Source organism: Chrysemys picta, chromosome 6, assembly GCF_011386835.1.
Source record: "Chrysemys picta bellii isolate R12L10 chromosome 6, ASM1138683v2, whole genome shotgun sequence".
Classification (NCBI taxonomy): domain Eukaryota; kingdom Metazoa; phylum Chordata; order Testudines; family Emydidae; genus Chrysemys; species Chrysemys picta.
The window spans coordinates 2,463,549-2,488,171 of record NC_088796.1 but is presented as its reverse complement, the minus strand read 5'-3'; the positions used below and the strand labels follow the sequence as shown (position 1 = coordinate 2,488,171).

Sequence of the window (24,623 nt, the reverse complement as noted above, 5' to 3'; positions counted from 1 at the left end):
AAGTGTATACATTTTTAATGTATAAGGCAAAACCTCCTCCCTTTTTTCCCTGCCTGTCCTTCGTGAGCAAGCTGTACCCTTCTATTCCAATATTCCCGTCATGCGTATTATCCCACCAAGTCTCCATGATGCCAACTAGGTCATAGTTGTGTTTATTTACTAGCATTTTGAGTTCTTCCTGCTTATTCCCCATACTTCTCGCATTAGTATACAGACATCTAAGCTACTGATTTGATTTAACACCCCAGTTCTGACTTATCTCTCCCTTATTTCTGCTATAATAGCCCATGCTCCCACCAGATTCCGACCCTTCTCCCAGGTCTCCATGTTTTTGACTTACCTGTGGGCTTTGGTCAACTGCCTCCGTTGAACCTAGTTTAAAGGCCTCCTTACTAGGTTAGCCAGTCTGTAGCCAAACATGCTTTTCCCCTTCTTCGATAGGTGGATCTGATCTCTGTTTAGCAGTCCTTCTTCCTGGAACAGCATCCCGTGGTCAAGGAAGCCAAAGCCCTCCTGGCGACACAATCTTCGCAGCCAGGCATTCACTTCCAGGATGCATCTGTCTCTGCCGAGGCCCCTACCCTTGACTGGAAGGACTGAAGAGAACACCACCTGCACTCCCAACTCCCTCACTCCTGCTCCCAGAGCCCTGTAGTCATTTCTGATCTGCTGAGGGTCATACCTCGCAGTATCATTAGTGCCCACATGGATGAGTAGCATGGGGTAGTAGTCAGAGGGCCAGATGATCCTCAACAATCCCTCCGTAATGGCTCGGATACAGGCCCTGGCAGGCAGCATACCTCCTGGGATGCCATGTCAGGGCGATGCCTCTGTCCCCCTCAGAAGAGAGTCTCCAACCACCACTACCCTATGTTTCCTACTGGGAATGGTGACTGTGATCCTCCCAGCCTTGGGAGTACATGGCTTCTCCTCTTCAACCTTCGGGGATGATTCCTCATCACTTGTTGCCAGGGCAGCATAGCAGTTCTCCATCATCATGGTGGGTGAGTTGGGAGTAGGGGTGGAGCACTGCCTGCTGCCAGAAGTAACCATCAGCCAGTGTCCTCCCTGTACCAGAGCGTTATCTTCCTGTCCGGTGGCGTGACGGCAGTCCTTTCTAGCTGGAGTTTAAGCCTTAATATAAGTTGTCATAATTTCAAAATTAATTTTAATAGATTTATTTTTAAACAGAAAAGTATATTTAATTCAAAAAAATCCAATTTTGATTTTCTAAAAAAAATCATTGTTGTCCGTCCTACTCAATGGGCAGAATGAACGATGTGCAGGAGTGTACTCATTGAACAGTGAAGACGTAAAATAGCTATTGAATAGTGCCTCATTCATTCTTCACCATTCAAATTGTAATGAATGAGGCAGGAATCCTATGGGGACAAATAATACATGATGATATAAAGAATATATCACAGTCAGAAATAAAGCTAAGATTGTTGACATAACCTTACCATTTCCTGGCTTTTCAGGCTTAAGGTTACTTAATATGTAGTCTTCTGTATAGAATTTACTCAAAAGTAAAACTGCACAGAAATGTCATGAAAAATCACTTTGTCCCCTATTAAAAGGAAGGATGTCTTTTCTAAAAGTGGATTTTAGCTTGGCATATGATAGACACTTCCATCAGTTAGTGCATCAATAATGGATTATTTAACCTGAATTTGTAAAAAGCAACAGAGGGTCCTGTGGCACCTTTAAGACTAACAGAAGTATTGGGAGCATAAGCTTTCGTGGGTAAGAACCTCACTTCTTCAGATGCAAGTTAGGTTCTTACCCACGTAAGCTTATGCTCCCAATACTTCTGTTAGTCTTAAAGGTGCCACAAGACCCTCTGTTGCTTTTTACAGATTCAGACTAACACGGCTACCCCTCTGATACTTAACCTGAATTTATCTGAAATTGAAAAAATGGACCGCGTGAACATAAAATGCACGGAACATAACATAAGAACGGCGATACTGGGTCAGACCAAAGGGCCATCTAGCCCAGTATCCTGTCTACCGACAGTGGCCAATGCCAGGTGCTTCAGAGAGAATGAACAGGTAATCATCAAGTGATCCATTCCCTGTCGCTTATTCCCAGCTTTTGGCAAACAGAGGCTAGGGACAGCATCCCTGTCCATCCTGGCTAATAGCCATTAATGGACCTATCCTCCATGAACTTACCTACTTCTTTTTTGAACTCTGTTATAGTCTTGGTCTTCACATCATCCTCTTGCAAAAAGTTCCACATGTTGACCATATATTGTGTGAAGAAATACTTCCTTTTGTTTGTATTAAACCTGCTGCCTATTCATTTCATTTGGTGATCCCTAGTTCTTGTGTTATGAGAAGGAGTAAATAACACTTTCTTATTTACTTTCTCCACACCAGTCATGATTTTACAGACCTCAGTCATATCCCTGCTTAGTCATCTCTTTTCCAAGCTGAAAAGTCCTAGTATTATTAATCTCTCCTCATACGGAAGCTGTTCCATACCCCCAAACCTTTTTTGTTGCCCTTTCCTGAACCTTTTCCAATTCCAATATATCTTTTTTGAGATGGGGCAACCAGAACTGAACACAGTATTCAAGATGTGGGCGTACCATGGATTTATATAGAGGCAATATATTTTCTGTCTTATTATCTATCCCGTTCTTAATTATGCTCAATGTTGTTTGCTTTTTTGAAACTATGGAAACTTGTCTTCAAAAACTATATATATTTTTGTATAAACTATTAGACAAAGGTAAAACATAATCACTTATGTACAAATACACTCCCAGTGGGTGACAGTGCGTGTGCAAATGCACACAAGGTTATCCAGTGGGAACAAAAGTCCCAGTACTAATTTTGAAGGACAGTAGCAAAACCCTTAGCTGGTCACATACTTGAAAAGATATTTAACTTCCATAACTTTATAGTCTTATTCCTGTAGACTATCTTTTCAAATGAATGGAATGGCTGCACGTCATATGACTATCCGGTCATAGTAGATATGATCATTAGCTTACTCCTGGTAGAGGGAACAGAAGTTAAAAATTAGTGTTGACATTTAAATGGCCAAAATTAATTTTGAAAACTAATTTTTCAGCATGGTGGCTGGGAGATGCATAAATCTATCTTACTGCTGTTTTTGTTGTCTGAAGATTCAGATAGCATTAATACTCATTTGCATTTTTAAACAAGATTGCTAAACACTTCAATTTAAAAAAACAGTTTCTGTAGAATATAAAATCTGCAAGAATTCCACAGGGAATTTCCTCACCTGTGGAATGTTATTGTCTATTATAAATATTTTGAATCACTTTAAGCAATATTTCATGTAGTGGAGATCTCTAGCTAGTAGTGGGGGAAATCAAAGTGCCATATCAAACTTTTTTCAATCAAGAAAAAAACGTGCATCACTACTGAGTTGGTGAGTTAAATCAAATTTAGTAGCGGATTAACCCATAAACACAGTCCCAGATGTTCCTCCAACTGTCTGAATTGATTTAATCAGTGTAGGCTTTCTGAACACTTTCATATTTTGTGATTCTAATTGACTTCTGAATGAAACCATTCCAGAAAATAGAGTTGTTTTCTTATATCACTTTTAACTAGGCAGGTAAAAGATCAGAAGTATCATATTTTTTTCATTGCAAAATATTTTTGCAGAAGCAGGACCTCTATTTAAAGCCTCTGTAGTGAGAACTGAGTCTCAAAAACTCCTCGCCACCTCTATTTTCCAAACTGACCTTTTTTCCAACTGTGCTTCAAGGATAAAATCTTGATTTCTTGTGTTTGAGACTACAAAAGGTTTCCCACCGGGGATTTAAATTCAAGTCTATTTAAAGGGATTTAATAGTCTTTTACATTAAGAAAATATACTAGTAAAATATAGTTATCAATTAACCATGGAATTATATTATTTAAAAATATATTTAGGTGGCTTGTCAGGACACAGGTTATGGCATCTGGTTCTCTTTATTCAATCTGGATTTTCAAAAGGCCCTTAGACAAAGTTCGCTCATAATGTTAAGGGAAAAAAATAGTTATCAGTGAAAGGTAAAATACTGTCATGAATTAGAAATTGTTTAGAGATGGAAAATAGGAAGAAATGGTCAATTTTTGTCATGGGATGGGGGAAGTTCAGTAGGGCATCACAAGGTTCTATACCAGGACCAGTGATGTGGAATATACTTATCAAGTTCAGGAAAATGGGTGAGCAAAGAGGTGGCAACATATGCAGATAATTTTGTGCTATTTAGGCTAGTAAAGAATATGAAGAACTTCAGAGGAACCTAATCAAGTGAGGTGATTGGGCAACACAATGGCAGATAAAATTCTTTGTTGACATATGTAAGGTAATGCACCTCAGAAGAAGTAACTTCAACTACTCATATTAATTACTGGGATCTAAATAAATTATAATCACTCCAGTTTTTATAGAGCTGTGATACCTGGCTATGTTTCCTCTGGTCAGCGTGTGATGGCAGTCAAAAAAGTACATAAAATATTGGTAATGTATAAGGAATGGGATAAAAACACTGAAATTATTATGCCTTTATATAAACTTACTGAATGTTCTCACCTGAAATATTGTGCCACTCTATCTTCACAAGGATATTATAGAAATAAAGGGTGTTCAAAAGTGAAAGCTGATGAAAAGCAGAATAAAAGAGACATTCATGTAAAGAAACAAGATGAATGAGAGGGGATATGATAGAGGTATATAAAATAATGAATGGTATAGGGAAGGTAAACTGTGTTCCTGTTTACCCTTGTAATACAAGACGGACTCAGTGAAATTTAAATGCAACACTTTAATACTGATAAAGGAAATGTTTATGACATGACTTATAATTCATCTGTTGAGTTTATTGCCACAAGATATCACTGAGGCCATAAATTTATTAGGATTAAAATGGATTAGATACCTATGGATAAAGAGAACAGCCAAAGTTACATTAGATATGATAAATCATGTAAATAGTCCTGTTTCAGAGAATAAGCCAACCTCAAAGTAATGGGGTTGGGGCGGTTAGGAAGAAAATAAGCATCTGTAGGGTTCACTACATCATTTTATGATGCATCTGGTCGACTGGGTAATCTGACAGAATACTGGACTAGATTGGTCCCCGATCTCATCTGGACTGGCAGTCCTGTGTTCCTATGACAAGCTAGAAGTCGCTTTCCCTTATTCCTTAAATTGTCTGTCTGTTTCTAGATTTGAGCCTCCTTCTAGACTAGATCATTAGGAGTTGAGGGTCTTTCCATAGCCTTATATTTCAAACTATTTTTCATAGATTTGGAACAAGTTCTTGGATCTGAACTTGATGCTGTGATTTGTACGTACTAGATATATCCCTTTTGGCACAGAGATCCCTTCCTTGGGGCATGTGTATGGTACAGGTACCTCCCTCAGGGCCGGCTCCAGGCACCAGCTTGGCAAGCAGGTGCTTGGGGAGGCCACTCCGGAGAGGGGTGGCAGGTCCAGCTATTTGGCGGCAATTCGGCGGACGGTCCCTCACTCCCGCTCTGAGCGAAGGACCTTCCGCCGAATTGCCACTGCAGATGGTGATCGCGGCTTTTTTTTTGTTGTTTGGCTGTTTGGGGCGGCCAAAGCCCTGGAGCGGCCCTGACCTCCTTGGGGGGGAGGGAGGTATAAGCTAAACTAACTTCTCCTTCAAAACCCGCCTGAAAATGCTCCTTCGCCACAATGTCTACAAAATACTTGTCAACAGTTACGCTGCTGGTGTGCTGAAACCACTGCTTAGCTTGCTGACCAATAGTGTATTTTGCTTTCTTGTATGGATCCATCTGTTGTCTATCTTGGGGCAGGGACCAGACCATCTTTTTTGTTTGTTTGTTTGTACAGCGCCTTGTAAAATAGGGTCCCATTCCATGACCAGGGCTCCTAGGCACTATGGTAGTACAAGTAATAGATAATATACAAGTGGCAAAGTCTTTCTGTTTTCACGCTAAGGGTCCATTCTAATCCCACAGAGGGCGTTGCCTTTTAGACAGTGACGCCATCTGATGGGTTCAGATGCCTTCCCCCTCTCCCCTCCATCTGTATGCTTTTAATTCAGATTGGGACTTCCCCAGAGTAAAATTTATCTTCATGATGTATTGATTGAAGTGTTGGAAGATGTCCTACTTGGGGCTTCTCTTTAAGATGACTCAGAAGTTACAGCTTGGACAGAATTTGCTTGCTGCAGTATTAACAGTAGGAAACATTTTATATCACTTCTCCATGGTCTTAGCTGGCCTTCAAGATATTGATTTCTATCAGTGATCTTAGATCCTGAATACCCAGGACTTTCTCTCCACATGTACCTCTGCAGCAGCTGAGTATCTCAACTGACCCTGCACTAACAGGGTGCTAGATTTAAATGTGTGGGAGCTGGTGATGGGGTGATCTTAATGTAAGGCCATTTCTCTGGAGTTTGTTTTCCCCCTACCCTGTAGGTAGGCTGACCAGATAGCAAGTGTGAAAAATCGTGACGGGGGGGGGGGGGGAGAAATAGGATTCTATATAAGAAAAAGCCCTAAATATCAGGACTGTCCCTATAAAATCGGGACACCTGGTCCCCCTACCTGTAGGTCCAACAGAACCAAAGTCTGACTGTAAGGGCATGATTAAAGCCTGCTGCTCATCTCCAGTTGTTGTAGGGGATGGTTTTTGGATGAGAAGGGTTTTGTTATCAGAAAAATTTTATTTGTTTTTAGATATAGGCTAAGTTGGCTTTGCGTGTTGTGTATTCCCTGGTATAGACACGGTGTGCGTTTTTTATATGATAATACTGTAGAAGATGTTTGTGTTCCTTGAACTTTTTTTTAATTTTTGTCATTAACATACAAAAACTGAAAACATTTAATAACATAACTTACTAAACTCACTTCCACACAAGTATCCATAACTGTGAAACAACTTTCACATATCTTGCCTACTAATTCCACCTTACTTAACCTGCAAAGAATCAAGAGGGCTGTAAGTCTCTAGGTAGCAATAACATTAATACCAATTTAAAATGTCTAGTCAGTAGCTGGCAGCACATTTTCAATCAGCTGTATGAAATTAACTTCCCTCCCATTATTTCAAACTGAAGAACAATGTGTTGGACTGAAATACATACACTTGCTTTTGTTTGTATGACAGCAGTAACAAGGAATTGGTTGCCAAATTAACTTCCCATATCAGGCCCTACCATCTTGGATACCAAAAAGAACCCTAGAGAAGTTTCAGAGAAGAATTAAGAACATAAGAATGGCCATACTGGGTCAGATCAAAGGTCCACCTAGCCCAGTATCCTGTCTTCCGACAGTGGCCAATGCCAGGTGCCCCAGAGGGAATGAGTAGAACAGGTAATCCTCAAGTGATCCATCAAGTGTAAAAAGACTGGCTCAGGTTTGGGGATCTCCCTCACATCCTCAAGTGTGAAGACCGATGCAAAGAATTAATTTAGTTTCTCTGCAATGGCCTTATCGCCCTTGAGTGTTCCTTTAGCATCTTGATCATCCAGTGGACTCACTGGTTGTTGATTAAATTATTTAATGTGTAGGACAATAAATTTCCAAGATTAAATAAGAGAATTCTGTGTAGACCCATTCTTGAAGGGGGATTGACAGTACCAAACTTAGTGATCTTAACTGAGCTGCTCAATATTTTACTATCAGCCTAGTACCATGGTGACTCCAGTAAACACTGGTGAAAGTCTAAGGGCTTGTCTACACTTGAAATTTTACAGCGCCATAGCTATGCTGCTGTAGTGCTTCAGTGCAGACATGACCTACTGATGGGAGGAGTTCTCCTACCCTCTTACACCACTCAGGGCTGTGGACTTTTCACGCCCCTGAGCACTGTAGTTAAGCCAATTCAATTTTCTAGTGTAGACTAGGCCTCACTGGACTTTATATTTAAAGTTAGTGCATTGACTTTTTTAACCTTAAAGATTTAGACCATCACGAGAAAACAATCCAGGTGTCATAATTAAGACTATGATTTAGTCACAGAGGTCATGGAAATCACGGAATCCGTGACTTCCAAAGACCTCCATGACTTCAGCCCCGGCTGCTGGGAGCTGCAGAGTCCCACAGCCACCTGCAGGGGTAGGGAGCTGTGAAGTAGACCTGCTGCCTAAGGCTGGCAGCGGCATGGGGGATCTCTGCAGCTCCCTAGTGGCAGCATGCAGGACCCCTGCAGCTCCCTGGCCCCTGCGGGCAGCATGGGGGACCCCCACAGGTGGCATGCGGGACCCTTGCAGCTCCCCGCGGCCGCTGCTGGTGGCATGGGGGACCCTGCAGCTTCCAGCCACAGGTTGAGGGTGGCCTGGAGCACCCAAGTACCTGGCATTTGTCCAGCCCTGTCCCATTTTATCATGGATATTTTTAGTAAAAGTCAGGAACAGGTCACGGGCTTCTGTGAATTTTTCTTTATTGCCCATGACCTGTCTGTGACTCTTACTAAAAATATCCATGACAAAATCTTAGCTTTAGTCATAATGAAATTTTTTATATGGAATTTGGTACAGACAATAGGTAGTCCCTTCCCCTCCCTGTGTATATCCATCAGACACAATCCAGAATTTATTTGTATTTTAGTGACTCCAAAAATTCCCAATTACGCTCCATTTTGCTAGGTGCCGTGCCATACAAAGCCACAGGAAGGCATACAAGGACAGAAAGACAGGAACAGCTTTCAACTATTTTTAAAAATAAGAAGGAAAGATAATTTCATGTCGTGGAGTTCAGAATCTTTTTTAAATCTGTCTAAGCCACTGGTGTTCAGAGAGGCTGAAATTGTTTTGAGTCTAGAAATCTGGATTTCTAAATGCAGAATTTGTTTAAAAATATTGTAAAACATTCCAGCACTATGTAACTGGCACAGTACTGGTGTATATCTGGTAGCTTTCTGTTTGCAGACTTTCACGAAGAAATAACTAAGAATTTGTAGTAGATTAGTGTCTGACCTCAATAAGAGTATCTATTGATCCCTGTATTAAGTTGATGTGTCTGCTCTTTAAACATAAAGGTCAGGCACCTATGAATTTTTTTTCTTACATATATCGGAGTATAGGGAAACATTTGAAAGGTTATTTTTAAAGTGTTTTAAAGGCTTTGCTCTCATTCTGAGGACAGCAACTCAAATGGCAGTCCTAGAAGAAGCATCTTAATGTTTGGGAGTTTGATTTAATTTTAATTATTGTAGTATTAGGTAGCTGAAGGAATAAGATGAGACCACATTATGTAAAATTCCCACAACTTCAGTGCAGCCAGATCCCTAACACAGCAGCATTTCACATAACTCATAACTGGAGCTCCGTGTTTTTCACGAATGTGAAATGAAACGAAATTAAGAAATTGTGTAACAAAACGCCACCCAGGTTTGGCTTGCCCATCCCCCTGTCGTTAGAGGGGCAGGAGGCAAATTCCAGGAAGTGGTGTGGCGACGTGACGCACAGGGTCACAGCGCCGCTTGTGTGGGGCACGGCTGCCGCCCCTCTTCAACGCGCCCCCCCCACCCATATGACAGCAGGGCAGCTGGGCCAAACCTGACGAGCCCTGCAACCCCATGTGCCAGGAGAACAGAGCTGAGCCCAGCGCTGACAGGAGCCTGCACAGTTTGAGGACAGGGCTGGCTCACTCTCCAGTCCCCTGCTGCCCCCAAGCCCTGCCCTCCAGGCTGGGGTGGGCTTGCTCTCCAGCCGCCCCAGGGTCTCCTGGATTCCTGCCAGGGGACATAAAACAAAATAACCAGAAAGTTCCTTAAAAATATTAATTACATATAAAAATAAATTTCAATGGGCTCTGCTTATAACTACATAAGAACGGCCATACTGGGTCAGACCAAAGGTCCATCTAGCCCAGTATCCTGTCCTCTGACAGTGGCCAATGCCAGGTGCCCCAGAGGGAATGAACAGAACAGGGAATCATCAAGTGATCCATCCCCTGTCACCCATTCCCAGCTTCTGGCAAACAGAGGCTAGGAACACCATTCCTTTCTGTCCTGGCTAATAGCCATTGATGGACCTATCCTCCATTAATTTATCTAGTTCTCTTTTGAACTCTGTTATAGTCTTGACCTTCACAACATCCTCTGCCAAAGAGTTCCACAGCCTGACTGTGTGTTGTATGAAGAAATACTTCCTTTTGTTTGTTTTAAACCTGCTGCGTATTAATTTCATTTGGTGATCCCCAGTTCTTGTGTTATGAGAAATAGTAAACAACACTTTATCTACTTTCTCTATACCAGTCATGATTTTATAGACTTCAATCATATCTCCCCTTAGCCATCTCTTTTCCAAGCTGAAAAGCCCCAGTCTTATTAATCTCTCCTGATATGGAAGCCGTTCCATACCTCTAATCATTTTTATTGCCCTTTTCTGAACCTTTTCCAATTCCAATACATCTTTTTTGAGATGGAGTGACCACATCTGCACACAGTATTCAAGATGGGGGCATACCATGGATTTATATAGAGCTAACATGATATTTTCTGTCCTATTATCTTTCCCTTTCTTAATTATTCTCAGCATTCTGTTCCCTTTTTTGACTGCCGCTGCACATTGAATGAATGTTTTCGGACAACTATCCACAATGACTCCAAGATCTTTCTTGAGTGGTAACAGCTAATTTAGACCCCATCATTTTATATGTATAGTTGGGATTATGCTTTCCAATGTGTATTACTTTGCATTTATCAACGTTAAATTTCATCTGCCATTTTGTTGCCCAGTCACCCAGTTTTGAGACACCCTTTTGTAGCTCTTCGCAGTCTGCCTGGGTCTTAACTATCTTTAGTAATTTTGTATCATCTGCAAATTTTGCCACCTCACTGTTTACCCCTTTTTCCAGATCATGTATGAATATGTTGAACAGGACTGGTCCCAGAACAGACCCCTGGGGGACACCACTATTTTCCTCTCTCCATTCGGAAAAGTGACCATTTATACCTATTGTGAAGAACTGGGACTGTTCTTAATGTGGTCTTTGAATGCTGAGTGGGGAGTTTGGCTGGGATGGTCTGCATTGGGGGATGGGAGATGGCCTTGAGGGAAGATACCTGAACATGTAAAGTGAGAACCCAGGAAGAGGGTTGGAGGCGAGGTGACACCTCTGCCCAGGAAACTGGACAAAGGCTGGGTGAGAGACGCTGGGGGGAGGCTGGGTGAGAGACGCTGGGGGGAGCTGGAGTTTCAGGAGCTAGCTTGTAATGGAGGGGAGCCTGGACGGGGCTCTGACCCCCCCAATGGGGCTGTGGTGCCCCTGGGAACTGAGGGGGTCCTGTTGTCTGTGCCTGCAAGACCTGTCTTGGACTGTGTTCCTGTCGTCTAAATAAACCTTCTGCTTTACTGGCTGGCTGAGAGTCATGGTGAATCGCAGGAAGCTGGGGGTGCAGGGCCTTGTGTCCCCCCCCACTCTGTGACACCTATCCTTTGTTTCCTATCTTTTAACCAGTTACCTATCCATGAGAGCACTTTCCCTCTTATCCTGTGGCCGCTTACTTTGTATAAGAGCCTTTGGTGAGGGACCTTGTCAAAGGCTATCTGAAAATTTAAGTACCCTATATCCTCTGGATCCCCTTGGGGTCCACGTGCTTGTTGACCCCCTCAAAGAATTCTAGTGGATTGGTGAGGCATGATTTTCCTTTACTAAAACCATGTTGACTCTTCCTCAACAAATTATGGTCATCTATATGTCTGACAATATTGTTCTTTATTATAACTTCAACCAGTTTTCCCGGTACTGAAGTCAGGCTTACAGGCCTGTAATTGCCAGGATCACGTCTGGAGCCCTTTTTAAAATTGGCGTCACATTAGCTGTCCTCCAGTCATCTGGTACAGAAGCTGATTTAAATGATCGGCTACAGACTACAGTTAGTAGTTCTGCAATTTCACATTTGAGTTCCTTCAGAACTCTTGGGTAAATACCATCTGGTCCTGGTGACTTATTGCTGTTTAATTTATCAATTTGTTCCAAAACATCCTCTAATGACACCTCAATCTGGAACAGTTCCTCACATTTGTCACCTAAAAAGAATGGCTCAGGTTTGGGAATCTCCCTCACATCCTCAGCCGTGAAGACCGATGCAAAGAATTCATTTAGTTTCTCCGCAATGACCTTATCATCCTTGAGTGCTCCTTTAGCATCTCGATTGTCCAGTGGCCCCACTGGTTGTTTAGCAGGCTTCCTGCTTCTGATGTACTTAAAAAGTAATAGCAATTTTTTTTCTGAGTCTTTAGTTAACTGTTCCTCAAATTCTTTTTTTGGCCTTCCTAATTGTATTTTTACACTTCATTTGCCAGTGTTTATGCTCCTTTCTATTTTCCTCACTGGGATTTAACTTCTACTTTTTAAAGGCCTTCACAACATCCCTTGGCAACAAGTCTTGCAGGTTGACTGTGCATTGTGTGAGGAAGTACTTTCTTATGTTTGTTTTAAACCTGCTGCCTGTTAATTTCATTGGGTGACCCCTGGTTCCTGTGTTATGTGACGGGGTAAATAATACTTCCTTATTCACTTTCTCCACACCGGTCATGATCTTATAGACCTCTGTCATATACCCGCTCAGTCATCTCTTTTCTAAGATGAACTGTCCCAGTCCCAGTCTTTTTAACCTAGCTTGGCTCAGTTTTGAGATTTGCTGTAATTAATGAATCATAGAATCATAGAATATCAGAGTTGGAAGGGACCTCAAGAGGTCATCTAGTCCAACCCCCTGCTCAAAGCAGGACCAATTCCCAGCTAAATCATCCCAGCCAGGGCTTTGTCAAGCCGGGCCTTAAAAACCTCCAAGGAAGGAGACTCCACCACCTCCCTAGGTAATGCATTCCAGTGTTTCACCACCCTCCTAGTGAAAAAGTTTTTCCTGATATCCAACCTGGACCTCCCCCACTGCAACTTGAGACCATTGCTCAATGAAGCTTGAAGCCATTTGAGTCTTTCTTGGTTTATTTGGGAAAGGTTGAAGAAATCTAGTCTGATCCCAAAGTAAATGTCTTCTCATGGTAAGAAACACTGGTGAAAAATAACTGACACTTGAAGGGGGGAAATAGACAAATAATTCTGTTGCGGATGGACATGAAAAGTAAAAGATGCTGCCCCTTCCAGACAGGTTGTGAGGAAAAAGGTGACACTGACTTGCTCTTTATTTGGATGGTAGTATACAGCATTGCTGCATCTAATGCACAAAAAAAGCCACCAAATCTTTGTTACTTTTTACATTTGTCTTCAACTTTTTAGAGCTTGACTTATGTCCGTTTGTTTAATTGATAAATATTGAATGAAGCTACATGTCGTTACATTGAATAGTAGGAACATACTCTAGTCGGATGCAGGAAGCTGAAGAGTTGAAATGTACATTCAGCTGAAATTCCATTTTCTCTGTGACTCGAGCAGTTTAGAGCTGCCCCTGCTTTACAAAGGTTGGGGTTGAATGCAGACTCTGACCAACTCCTGGGCTGTTCCTTTTTGTGAATTTAAACATTTTGCCAGAGGTCTGATGAGATTTTTGTCATAGAATCTTAGTAATTGCAAATTCTGGCAATGACCTTCTGTCTTTAGTATTTGGGTTCTTTTGTCCAGAGGAGTTGATTGAATCTTAACCTTTTTATAACCTTGACACGTCTGTTGTAATTTTAAGCTGGATGCTTCTCAGATGGTTCTCCCTATTTTCTTTTTTATATTGTATTTTGGAAGAAACATTGATTAGGGACTGTGCCAATTATTTATATATAGACACTGATGAGGGATCTGAAAGAGTAGGAATTCTTTTAAAGATAGAATTTGTGTGGCAAAAGATAGAAAAGTACAATGAACTTGTAAGGATGTGGCATGTGTTGGTGGGTCAGGGCAGTGATTCTCAACCAAGGGTTATGTGTATGCCTGGGGGTACAGTAGTGAGGTGGTGGGATACCCCCCAGCCCCGCGGAGGGACAAGCCTCCCCTAGCACCTATGTGGGCGGAGCCAGTGGATTCTGCGCCCACCCCCCCAGAGGTCTCGGCGTAGGACAGGAAGTATAAAAACCCAACTGCAGAGCTCACTTGAAAGACAGCCGCCGGAGAGGCTAGATGCCTGTGGCCCAACTCAGGGTTGGGAGACGCCGGCAGGCTGCGGCCGGGCCAGCCAAGCCTACCCCGGCCAGCTACCCCGAGGAGCAGCCAAGCCTACTCCTTGCCAGCTACCCCGAGGAGCAGCTGAGCCTACCCCTCGCCAGTTACCCGGAGGAACCGATGGTGCTGGAAACCTCCAAGGACACCGCCCTAACCCAGGTACCTTACAAGGGGGAGTCCGGAAGTAGCCCCGGGGGCAGCCGACCCTGGTCTGGCCTCAGCACTGCCAGAATCCATGTCAGTGTGTTGCGGTCAGGATCCCCACTGACACAGCGAGTCTTCTGCCACTGCTAGGGCCCTGGGCTGGGATGCAGTGGAGTGGGTGGACCTGCGTCCCCCCTGCCACCCCACTCACAGGTGGCAGTCTCCCCCTCGCACCAGACACTCAGAACCAGGAGCTACTGACTGTTTGTTTGCTGCCCCGCCCTGACCCAGGGCCTGGGCCCATAGCAAACTATTGCGAGGCAGTGGGATACCCCACAGCCCCGCGGAGGGACGAGCCTCGGCCGAGCCCTTCTACAGGTACCCAGAGGTCTTCCCGGAGTACATCAACTCATCTAGCTATTTGCCTAGTTTTACAACAGGCTACACAAAAAGCACTAACAAAGTCAGTACAAACTAAAATTTCATACAATTACTTTATACTGTTCTATGTACTATACACTGAAATGTAAGTACAATATTTATATTCCAATTGATTAATTTTATTATTATATGGTAAAAATGAGAATATAAGCAATTTTTCAGTAATAGTGTGCTGAGACACTTTTGTATGTTTGATTTTGTAAGCATGTAGTTTTAAATTAGGTGAAACTTGGGGGTACACAAGACAAATCAGACTCCTGAAAGAGGTACAGTAGTTAGGAAAGGTTTAGAACTACTGAGGCCTGGTCTACACTGAGGGGGGTCGATGTAAGATATGCAACTTCAGCTATGGGAATAGAGTAGCTGAAGTCGACGTATCTTATTTCGACTTAACTCCTGTCCTCACGGTGCGGGATCGACGGCCATGGCTCCCCCGTCGACTCCGCTACTGCCGCTCGCCCTGGTGGAGTTCCGGAGTCGACGGGAGCGCGTTCGGGGATCGATATATCGCATCTAGACGAGACGCGATATATCGATTTCCCGATCGATCGCTACCCGTCGATCCGGCAGGTAGTTGGGACATACCCTTTGTCAGGGAGCAGACAACATTCCTGGAACTCTAACAAAGGGAAACTTGAAAAATTATGGAGAATATTCTCAACAGGGATTCTTCTTTTTTTTGTTTTTTGTTTCAATACTGTCCTACCTGTGCCATTTCCCATATGCAAGCAAAGTATTTGGTGGCTGGGTCTAATTTTGGCGTATAAGCAGGGGAGTTGTCTTTTGCAAGTAAAGCACTGTGCGCTCATTCAAGGCTATGTAATGGAGCAGGGAAATCTGATACTTCTGTGTGTTGACAAACTTATGAACCGAGTGAAATGCAAGTCTGAACTACAGCAATGCTGCCGCTTTTGTGTGCAGTCGGGGACATGGCCAGAGCTTCCGGAGAGAACCCAATAGAATAGCAGTGTTTTAATTTTTGGGGGGGAGGAGGGAAATAATTCAGGGCTAAAGGTTTATATGAAAGAGCTGATCCTGGCAAAACATTTTTGCAAGCTTTTCTGTTGAATTTAGTTGGAGACCACCAATTAAATTGTAGCTTCTCGCTGTTTTCCCCCCGGTACCCAAACCTGGCTTCGGATATTTTGTTCTTGTTCATGGAATGAATGTGGATTTTGTTGTGCAGCGTGGTGAATGACCAGCTCTGTAAATCATGTGCTGGATTTAGTTGGAATGTAATCTTTTGGCCATCTGCTCACTCTCTCTGTATCTATATCCCCGTATTTAGCAAAGCAAATGCAAAAGGTGAGCCTGAGATCACAAATTTATAGAGAAATTCCATATTACATTTAACACTTTCCTGAATAAGAATGTGTGTGTGTTTTAGAAGCTATGATTGTGGAGAGGAGACTGTTCTTTTGAGTGTGATCTCTGATCCAGTTGGTTTCTGGTGCTACAGTCCAAAACCGTCCTCCTGACTCTGTGGTTCAGAAATACTGTCACCACGTTATTCTCTGCGTATCAGCTTGAGCATAAGAAGAATGGGGGCAGTTTTAACATTTTTTCCCACACACTTCTTTGTAATGAAGGGAACATTTAGGCATTGGGGTCCAGTAATATTCTAAAGCTTGTAAAAGCTTCAGCGTACTAGTGGTTTCAATCAGAAAAGAGTAGTCTTTGGAATCACACATTTTGAAATCTGGATAGTTGACAGGGTGTTAACTTTGTCTTCTAGTCTTTTCAAATAATACCAAGATGGTGACACTGACTAGTTTTTTGGGATGCATTGACTGTATTTTCAACAACCAGACCTTGCTACTAGTTCTTCCCTCTCCCATATACTTTGTGTCCAGATATCAATTGATCTGTTGTCTCAATCAGTCCTGCAACAGATATCGTATCCTTCAAGGGGAAGTGGACTGGAGGATTTTCACTCTAATAGGTCATTGAGTGACCCAAGGTACTTCTGCGCCCCCTCTCCCTGAGACTAAATTCACTATGATCTCTGCAGCAGGAAGGTGAGCATATCTTTGTGGTTGTCATACCCAGATCGCTCACCTGGCAGTTCAAAGCTCTATTTCTAGACTACAGTTTCATCTCTTGTTTTCTAGCATTTGTTTTCCATTTTTTTTCCTCCTTGCTGAGCATAGGAGGATTATCGTTCAGCACAATTTCACATTTGCTACTGAATGACAGAGCTCTCTCAGGGCTGCCAAGTTTGCTGAGAGCTGCCATTTGAAACGAAGTAGGATTTAACAATTACAATTAGTTTCAAAATGCTGCATTCCCAGAGCTCAGAAGTGACTGAGTAACCATTGTCTTCTGCAAATAAGTGAGAAACGTGGATTTTTGGTGGGAGGGTTAATTTCTAATATTTTTACTTTGTTTCGGGTGATGCATTTACAGTCATGGTTGAGTCCCCATTTAGTGGATGGTTACCAGTTTGCTATATTGGATTGAACCTTTGGATCCCCCAGACTTTCAGGTCTGCTGGGTTTTGGCTGAGTTGGGTCATTGTTTCCATTTCTTGCTTCCAGGGCACAATGTTCTCGATGTAGACTTTGCTGGCACCTCTTCTTGGGATGTGGGACAGGGGTCAACTGCCCTTGGCCCTATAACCTGTGCTGAAACTCCCAAACCTCCCTGTTTGGCCTGTGCACGCTTCCCCAAAGCCTCACCCTTGTGGACGTTCTTGTTTATAATTAAACTCTTTGGGGAACATGTGACAGGCAAAGTAAGAAACACAGGCTTTGCAAAGGAACTTCTATAACATTTTGGGGTAGTCTTCACTAGAAGCGCTACAACAGCACAGCTGCACTGCTGTAGTGTGTCTGGTGAAGACGCTCTGTGCCGACGAGAGAGAGTTCTCCTGTTGGCAGTAAATCCACCTCCATGAGATGCTCTCCGCCAACACAGAGCTGTTCACACTGGCACTTAAGTTGGTGTAACTTAGGCTAGGTCTACACTACAGGGGGAGGGGGAGGTCGACCTAAGATACGCAACTTCAGCGTAGCTGAAATTGCGTATTTTAGGTTGACGTACCTGGCTGTGAGGACGGCGGCGAGTTGACCGCTGCCGTGCCGCCGTCGACTCCGCTTCCGCCTCTCGCTGCGGTGGAGTTCCAGAGCTGACGGCAGAGCGATCGGGGATCGATTTTATAGTGTCTACACTAGACGCGATAAATCGATCCCCGATAGATCGATCACTACCCGCTGATCCGGCGGGTAGTGAAGACGTGCCCTTACATTGCTCAGGGGGAGGCTTATTCACATCCTTGAGTGGCATAACTTTACCGACAAGTGGTAGTGTGTAAAAACCCTCAGTTTACTCCTAGACAGCACAAGTGTTACTAATCTAAGCTGAAACAACAAAATACCTGAACGCAATTTGCCTTGTTCAGTCTTCACCATTCCTAAGAGTCCTTGGGTCTTGGTCAGTGTCCTTGGGGGAAGGCAAAGTCCTTTTTGTTTCCTTTCCACTAGCTCTCTCTTCTCTTCCTATCGGAGGTATGGCCCCTCGAACACAGAACCTCTTCTGTTTATGAACACAGTGTTAGTCATGAGCCCCAGTCATACTGGGTTTACTTCCACCAGATCCTTGTTTCGTAGGGGTAGTGAAGTGGATAAGAGTAGTTAGCAAGCCAATAGTACTTGGGAGCCATCTGGTTGTTGATTCATAGAGTCGAAGGCCAGAAGGGACCACTGTGATCATCTAGTCTGACGTCCTGGAGAACATGGGCCATAGGACTTTCCCAAAATAATTCCTGTTTGAACTAGAGCAGATCCTTTAGAAAACCATGGCTCAGCACGACTCTTTCTATGTTAGTTTTCCATAGTATGAGAAACAGAAGTTGTTATGCGTCACAAACAGGCCACACATAAACCAGTTCAAACTGGCTCTCAACACAGGACACAAAGTAGTATCAGATACAACATGAGGGTTCTAATTTACCATGCAGGTTCAATCATAAATGATATGAAAAAAATGAATTTAATTCCCCAAATTGTCACTAGGGTCGCCAACTTTCTACTTGCACAAAACCAAACACCCTTGCCCCGACTCTGTCCCACTCCACCCTGCCCCACCCCTTCTCCAAGGTCCCCCAATCACTCCTGCTCTCTCCAGCCTCACTTACTTGCTCATTTTCACCAGGCTGGCTCAGGGGGTTGGGGTGTGAGAGGGGATAAGGGCTCCAGCCGGGGGTGTGGGCTCTGGGGTGTGGCTGGGGATGAGGGGTTTGGGGTGCAGGAGGGGGCTCTGGGATGGGATCGAAGGGTTCAGAGGGCGGGAGGGGGATCAGGACTGAGGCAGTGGGTTGGGGTGCAAATGCCTCTTTGGGAAACGCCTCAACTAAGCCCTCTAATAAGTGGCTCAGAATAGTGGCGGACAGAACACCACAGTAGGTGTAGTGTGCACAAAATCTCTACCTCTCAGGTTAGCATCAGATAGAATTCCTTATGCAAACCAGGGCAGAGGAGCCTTTACTAACAGAGCAAAAGGATCCTCCACTTGTGTTTGCGGCCCCAGTGTGTTGGCAACTCGAGACTGTACACTCTGTGGTACAGACAGTCACCTTTGTAGAAAGTCACTAGCACACTCTGGGTACTGCCATAACAAATAACCTCTCTGAGTCTCCGCATTGGGAGCGGTCTGCTTCACTGCCAACAGCAGTGGAATCTTACTATTCCTGACCATGAGGAAAGATCCACTGACATTTGGAGTTTTGAACCCATAGGCATCGGGGAAATGGATAGACTGTGCCCTATGCTAGACTTGAAATTGTTAAACAGCTTCAATGCCTGTGCGGTTCAAAGAGGAGTTGATCAGCCACCCCAGGGAGTCACCTGGAATCCCCTTAGACCTGCGTGGTGTATATGTGTTTGTTTGTATCAGTTGTTACACAGCATCAACATCATCTGAGATTCCACCTCTGGGGAACAGTATGCATGATCTCACACTTTTTCTATTACACATTATAGACATACACGTCTCAGCAGTTCTAGTCTTTAGCAGAACAGTTCTAGCTTCTGGCTGAAATATTCTTGTCCTGCTGTATGGAGAGAACATTACATAGATCCTATCCTTTCGACTCAGAATATATACACTTGTAAAGTATTTTTCAGTGTTAAGGTCAGGCTCCAGCATCTCACCCTTACTTGTAGTTCTGTTCTGGTGGTTCCATAACTGCCAATATTCATTATTACTATCCACAGAAATATTTCGCTTGAAGGTCAGTCAGTATGGCCTTCCAGCACGAGTGTTCTCTTCTGGAGAAAAGATAATTGCTTCTTTAGTTCTCAAGCCATTTTCACTCTCAGGTGCGTCTTACCTTTCAGCTTATTAGATATGTTTTCTTGTAAATGCTATGACATTTGCACTAGAAAAGCTAGCAGGAGCTTGGAGATATCCTTTCTAGGTGTTCATACTTTATAGTGCCAGTGAGTCTGCGAGTTTGTCAAAGTGCAACATATATAAAACCCCAAGCAGTGAGAGATGGCCCTTATCCATTAGAAAAATAACATGGGTAGACTGTCTATGCATTAGGAAATATATAGAGATATATGGTAATGTTATAGTAATTATTCTTGATTCTTAAACTATGTGAATTAGACACGTTACCTACTCCTTGAAGAAGCTATCAGTGTGTTTTTTTTAATGACATGATGGTGCTTTCTTTCCGTGTTGCCCTTTGTTCATGGAACATCCTTCCTAAACTAGCTTTCTTGATTGCCACCCTAGTCTTCATTCAAGACCCTCTTAAAAAATCTTTTTTATTAAGGCCTGCTAGAAGCAAGTTTATAATTCTGTGTGTGTGTGTGTGTGTGTGTGTGTGTGTGTCTCCCCGCGCATGCGCGCACATGTAAAAAGTTAAACTGTTTATTCCTGTGTCACTATGCCCCATATTCTTCATAGAGATATTGTTATGATATGAATATGGCATAACGAAGATGTGTTGCATGCAAGACAGGTCATGTGAGGTATCATTTGAAAGGTTGATTTACTGAATATGATTATCCTATTTGTAGGCATGTATCCTTTCTGAATCTGAAGTTAGGAATATTGACTTTGTAATAATTCCAAGTGGGTTTACACCTGGGGAACGTCCACCAGACAGAATGCCATCAGCCTGGACAGGCAATTAGGGAGAATAATAGGACTTTGAAGATGCTAATCTTCTACCTTCCTGAGAAGCTTCCTGTGATGCTGCAAACAACCTTTGACTCATGACTGCTTTTACACTGCAGAGTCATGTGATCATGTCACCTGGTACTGGACTCTATGTTGGACTACTAGTATTTTTCCACTAATAGGAGGTGGGGATCTAACTGGGAAACAAAGGATTCCCACCATATGTAAATCCTATTAAGGCAGGCAAGTGAGTTAATCAGGGTTCCTTCTTCACTGAATCCCTGCTCAGGATGACTGCTGGAAACATCTAAGAAACCAGGACAAAAGTGGGGGAGAAGAGCTGAGGCAAGGCTGGTTAGTCCCTCTATTCCTAGCTGCGTCTACAAGTGTCCAGCATCTTCTACTGAATATCTTTAGATCTCTGTAGAAGCAGTTGAAGACATGTAGGAAGAGCCAGCACCATGTGACCTGGCATCTCTGCATGGACAAGATTTTGCAACTACTTTCAAGGTCTCGGAATTTGTTTTCATTCCTCCCTGGAACAAAACCAAAACTTTTTGAATGTTTTTGTGAAACAGAATTGTGTAAAAGATCAGATTTTTTTTTTTTTAAATAATTTTTCTTCCCCATTCTCTGGAAATGACTATAGAGTCCATCATGGACCTCAGAAACCTTCCTGGTGGAATCGAATATGTCTCAGGGAAATGTTTGAGCTTAGATACAATGTCATATTGAGACAAAGATACTTGACACTTTTGATTAAATGCATCGGGGGTCGCCGTGTCAGTCTGTATCCACAAAAACAACAAGGAGTCCAGTGTCACCTTAAAGACTAACAGATTTATTTGGGCATAAGCTTTTTTTTTTTTAAACCCACAAAAGCTTATGCCCAAATAAACCTTAGTCTTTAAGGTGACATCGGACTCCTTTTTGTATTTAATCAAAAATGATCCAACCACCTCTACTCTGCGCTCACCCACAGTTTGAGAATAGAACGTATACTTTTTTCAAGATTGCTTCTTTAACTTATAAATTAGATGGTATGGAATAGTAATATTCTAATAGCTTCTGGTTTGCAAGAGACTTAAGTGTAGTTATAATGTATGTGTAAAGTCAATGATGATTGTCAGTGTCAAAGTGCTGTACAAACATTAACTAATCCTCACAACTACCTTTCTGAGCTAATTACCCCAGCTCACTGGGGAATCTGTGGCACAGGTTTGTTATACAGTGAAATATGGGATCAGAACACACAACCCCTGTTGCGCAGTCCTGTGCTGAGTGCTTGACAGATCTTGTGTTGTATAACTCCTAGACTAAAACTGTTATCATGACAAAATCACTAAATGTGTGTTTTTTTTTCTTCACAGTGAAAAAAGCAAAACTCCAGGGGCCACCAGGTGAGCTAGACTTTTCTTGCTCTAAGCAGTCATTAACCTGCAGGCACCGCTATTGATTTTTAAGGCTGTTCAATAGTCTGTTCTACTCTTCGTGCTATATCTTGTGGGCTAACATCACTTAATGTATGTTTCTCTTTGCTGTGGGTATTATTGTGCACAGCTATTACATACTGTGTGTTTTCCTAATTTCTGAGAAGAGTTAATTCAGAGGTATTGGAGAGAGTGTCACAATGCAGGGGAGCAATCAACTACACAAAAAGGTTGTCTAATTTTCATACTTTTAGAAATGTTTTTTCTTATCATGTTCACTAAGAAACCTGAGCTGAATATTTGTGTTCCCTCACTTCTCATCTTGTCTAGATTCCTTCTGTGACTGTTTTCTCAAACTCTTGTTCACTAATAATTAGCATATGCAGAGTATTCTTTGGTAAAATCATCTTTCCGGCTCATTTATCTAACCATGTCAACCCCCTTGGGATCTCTCTTGTGTTCCCCCTTTTCCTCCCAGCTTCTTGTCATTGACTTCAAAGCTCTTCATAACTTAACCCTGCTCTGTTTAGGAACTTACTGTGAGGTTGACAGCTGCCTTCGCTTGGCCAACATTTCCAGCTTTTCCTGCCCCAGCCAGTTTTTCTCTCAAGCAATTTTGTGTTTCTTCCATGCTACCCCTTATGCATGAGAGATTTCATGATAGAATCCAAACAGGCACTACCTTATCCTCCCTCAAATTCCTCATTCAGACTCTCTTCTGCTGTGATGCCTACGAAACGCTGCCTGTTAACCGTGGCTGGGTGTGTGTTGAGCTTCCTTCCTCTTCCTACTCCATTATTCTTACCAGCTCCCTCCACTCTAGCTAGTCCCCATGCCCTGCCTCTGCCCCAGGTGATGACAAAACTTGAAAACCTCCACTGAAAAACATGTAAGCAACAAAACTGGACCAATGTTATAGGCTTTGTCCCCAACCCCTTTGTGTGTCTTCTAGTTCAGTGGTGCCCAACCTTATTACCCAGGAGGGCCACATAAACCTAAGCACAACCTTGTGTGGTTCAAACAGAGTCTACATATTTTAATAAGATTTGAAGTTCTTGTATTGGTTTATATTTTTTCTGCTTCTTTTGTATGTATCAGGTTTTCTATGTACAGTATTGTCGATATACACTTGTGTAAACTAAAATGATGTAAATATTACGACAAAACGCAAATGAATTGGCTGTTAGTGTATTGTGTTGAAGCAGGCCATGGGTCTTATGAAATGCTCTGGGGGGCCGTGTATGGCCCGTGGGCCACAGCTTGGGCACCCCTGTTCGAATATAAACTCTCCTGATCAGACTCTCTCTCTCTCTCTCTCTCTCTCCCCCCCAAATAGCTTCATAGATAAGGCCAGAAGGGACTATTGTGATAATCTAATCTGACCTCCTGTATAACATTTGCCATAGGGCTTTCCTGGATTAATTCCTGTTTGAACTAGAGAAACTATTAGAAAAACCTCCAATTTTGACTTAAAAATGTTGAGTGATGGAGAATCCACCACAGCCTTTGGTAAGTTGTTCCAATGACTAACTGGAAAACAATGCCTGGCACAGTGGGGCCCTCATCCTGACTGAACCCTTTGGGTGTTGCTATTACAAACGTTTAATATTTTCTATTATCATAGTGCTTAAAGGCCCTGATTTGGGGCGAGAGTCCCATTGTGCCAAGCACTGTGTACACATAATGTAAAACAAATTAAAAAATAGCCCCTGGCCCCAAGAGCTTACAATTCTACAAAGTGGTCCAGTATCGAGCATTGTATTCAAATATAAAGTACGGTAGCTGAATATTTCTACTAAAATGATTGGCAGTGAAATAGTTAGTACTGTTTATACATAAAGTATTAAATTTCAGTGTTAATTCCCTATTTGAGCTGAACGAGAGCAGTTCATACTTTTCCCAGCACTATTGTTTCCAGCAGGCTGCGCACTCAGACAGTTTGTATTTCATTCACATTTTAAAGATTATATTTGCAACAAGGGCTAGGCACTTAATTTTTTAAAGAAATGAAAAGGGTTTCTGGAGCATAGTGATGTGGCAGCCTGAAAACAAAGGCAATTATGCAGCAATTCGCATGGTTGCATAATCTCTCACTACATGGCTCATTCCGAGACGTGCGTGGCTTCATTGACATACCCAACATCTTCTAGTGTGACAGTGGTAAAATTGGGACTAGAACCCAGAGTCCAGTGACTCCCAGTTTTGTCTAAACCACTGGACTATGCTGTCTCCCTGTCATCCTTTTGGTTCTGGGCTACTGTCTGACTTCACAGTTCCCATACACAGTAGCCACAGTTCTGATTTCTTGGCTAAGAGTGCAGAAAGGTTCCTAATCAGTCTGTGTGGCCAATTGCCAGGATATGCTAGTGTAGCCTGCAGCACCAGTCTGCAG

General features: G+C 42.9%; 1 protein-coding gene across 4 annotated transcripts in view; it reads left to right on the top strand.

Moving 5' to 3' along the window:
• Window positions 1-24,623, top strand: part of UNC13B (unc-13 homolog B) — a 378,814-nt gene that overhangs the window by 43,708 nt on the left and 310,483 nt on the right. For all 4 annotated transcript variants that reach the window (XM_065598630.1, XM_065598632.1, XM_065598633.1 and 1 more), the window contains exon 2: window positions 22,172-22,201. In XM_065598630.1, the coding sequence (XP_065454702.1) occupies window positions 22,172-22,201 (30 nt within the window). The remainder of the gene's footprint in view (window positions 1-22,171; window positions 22,202-24,623) is intronic.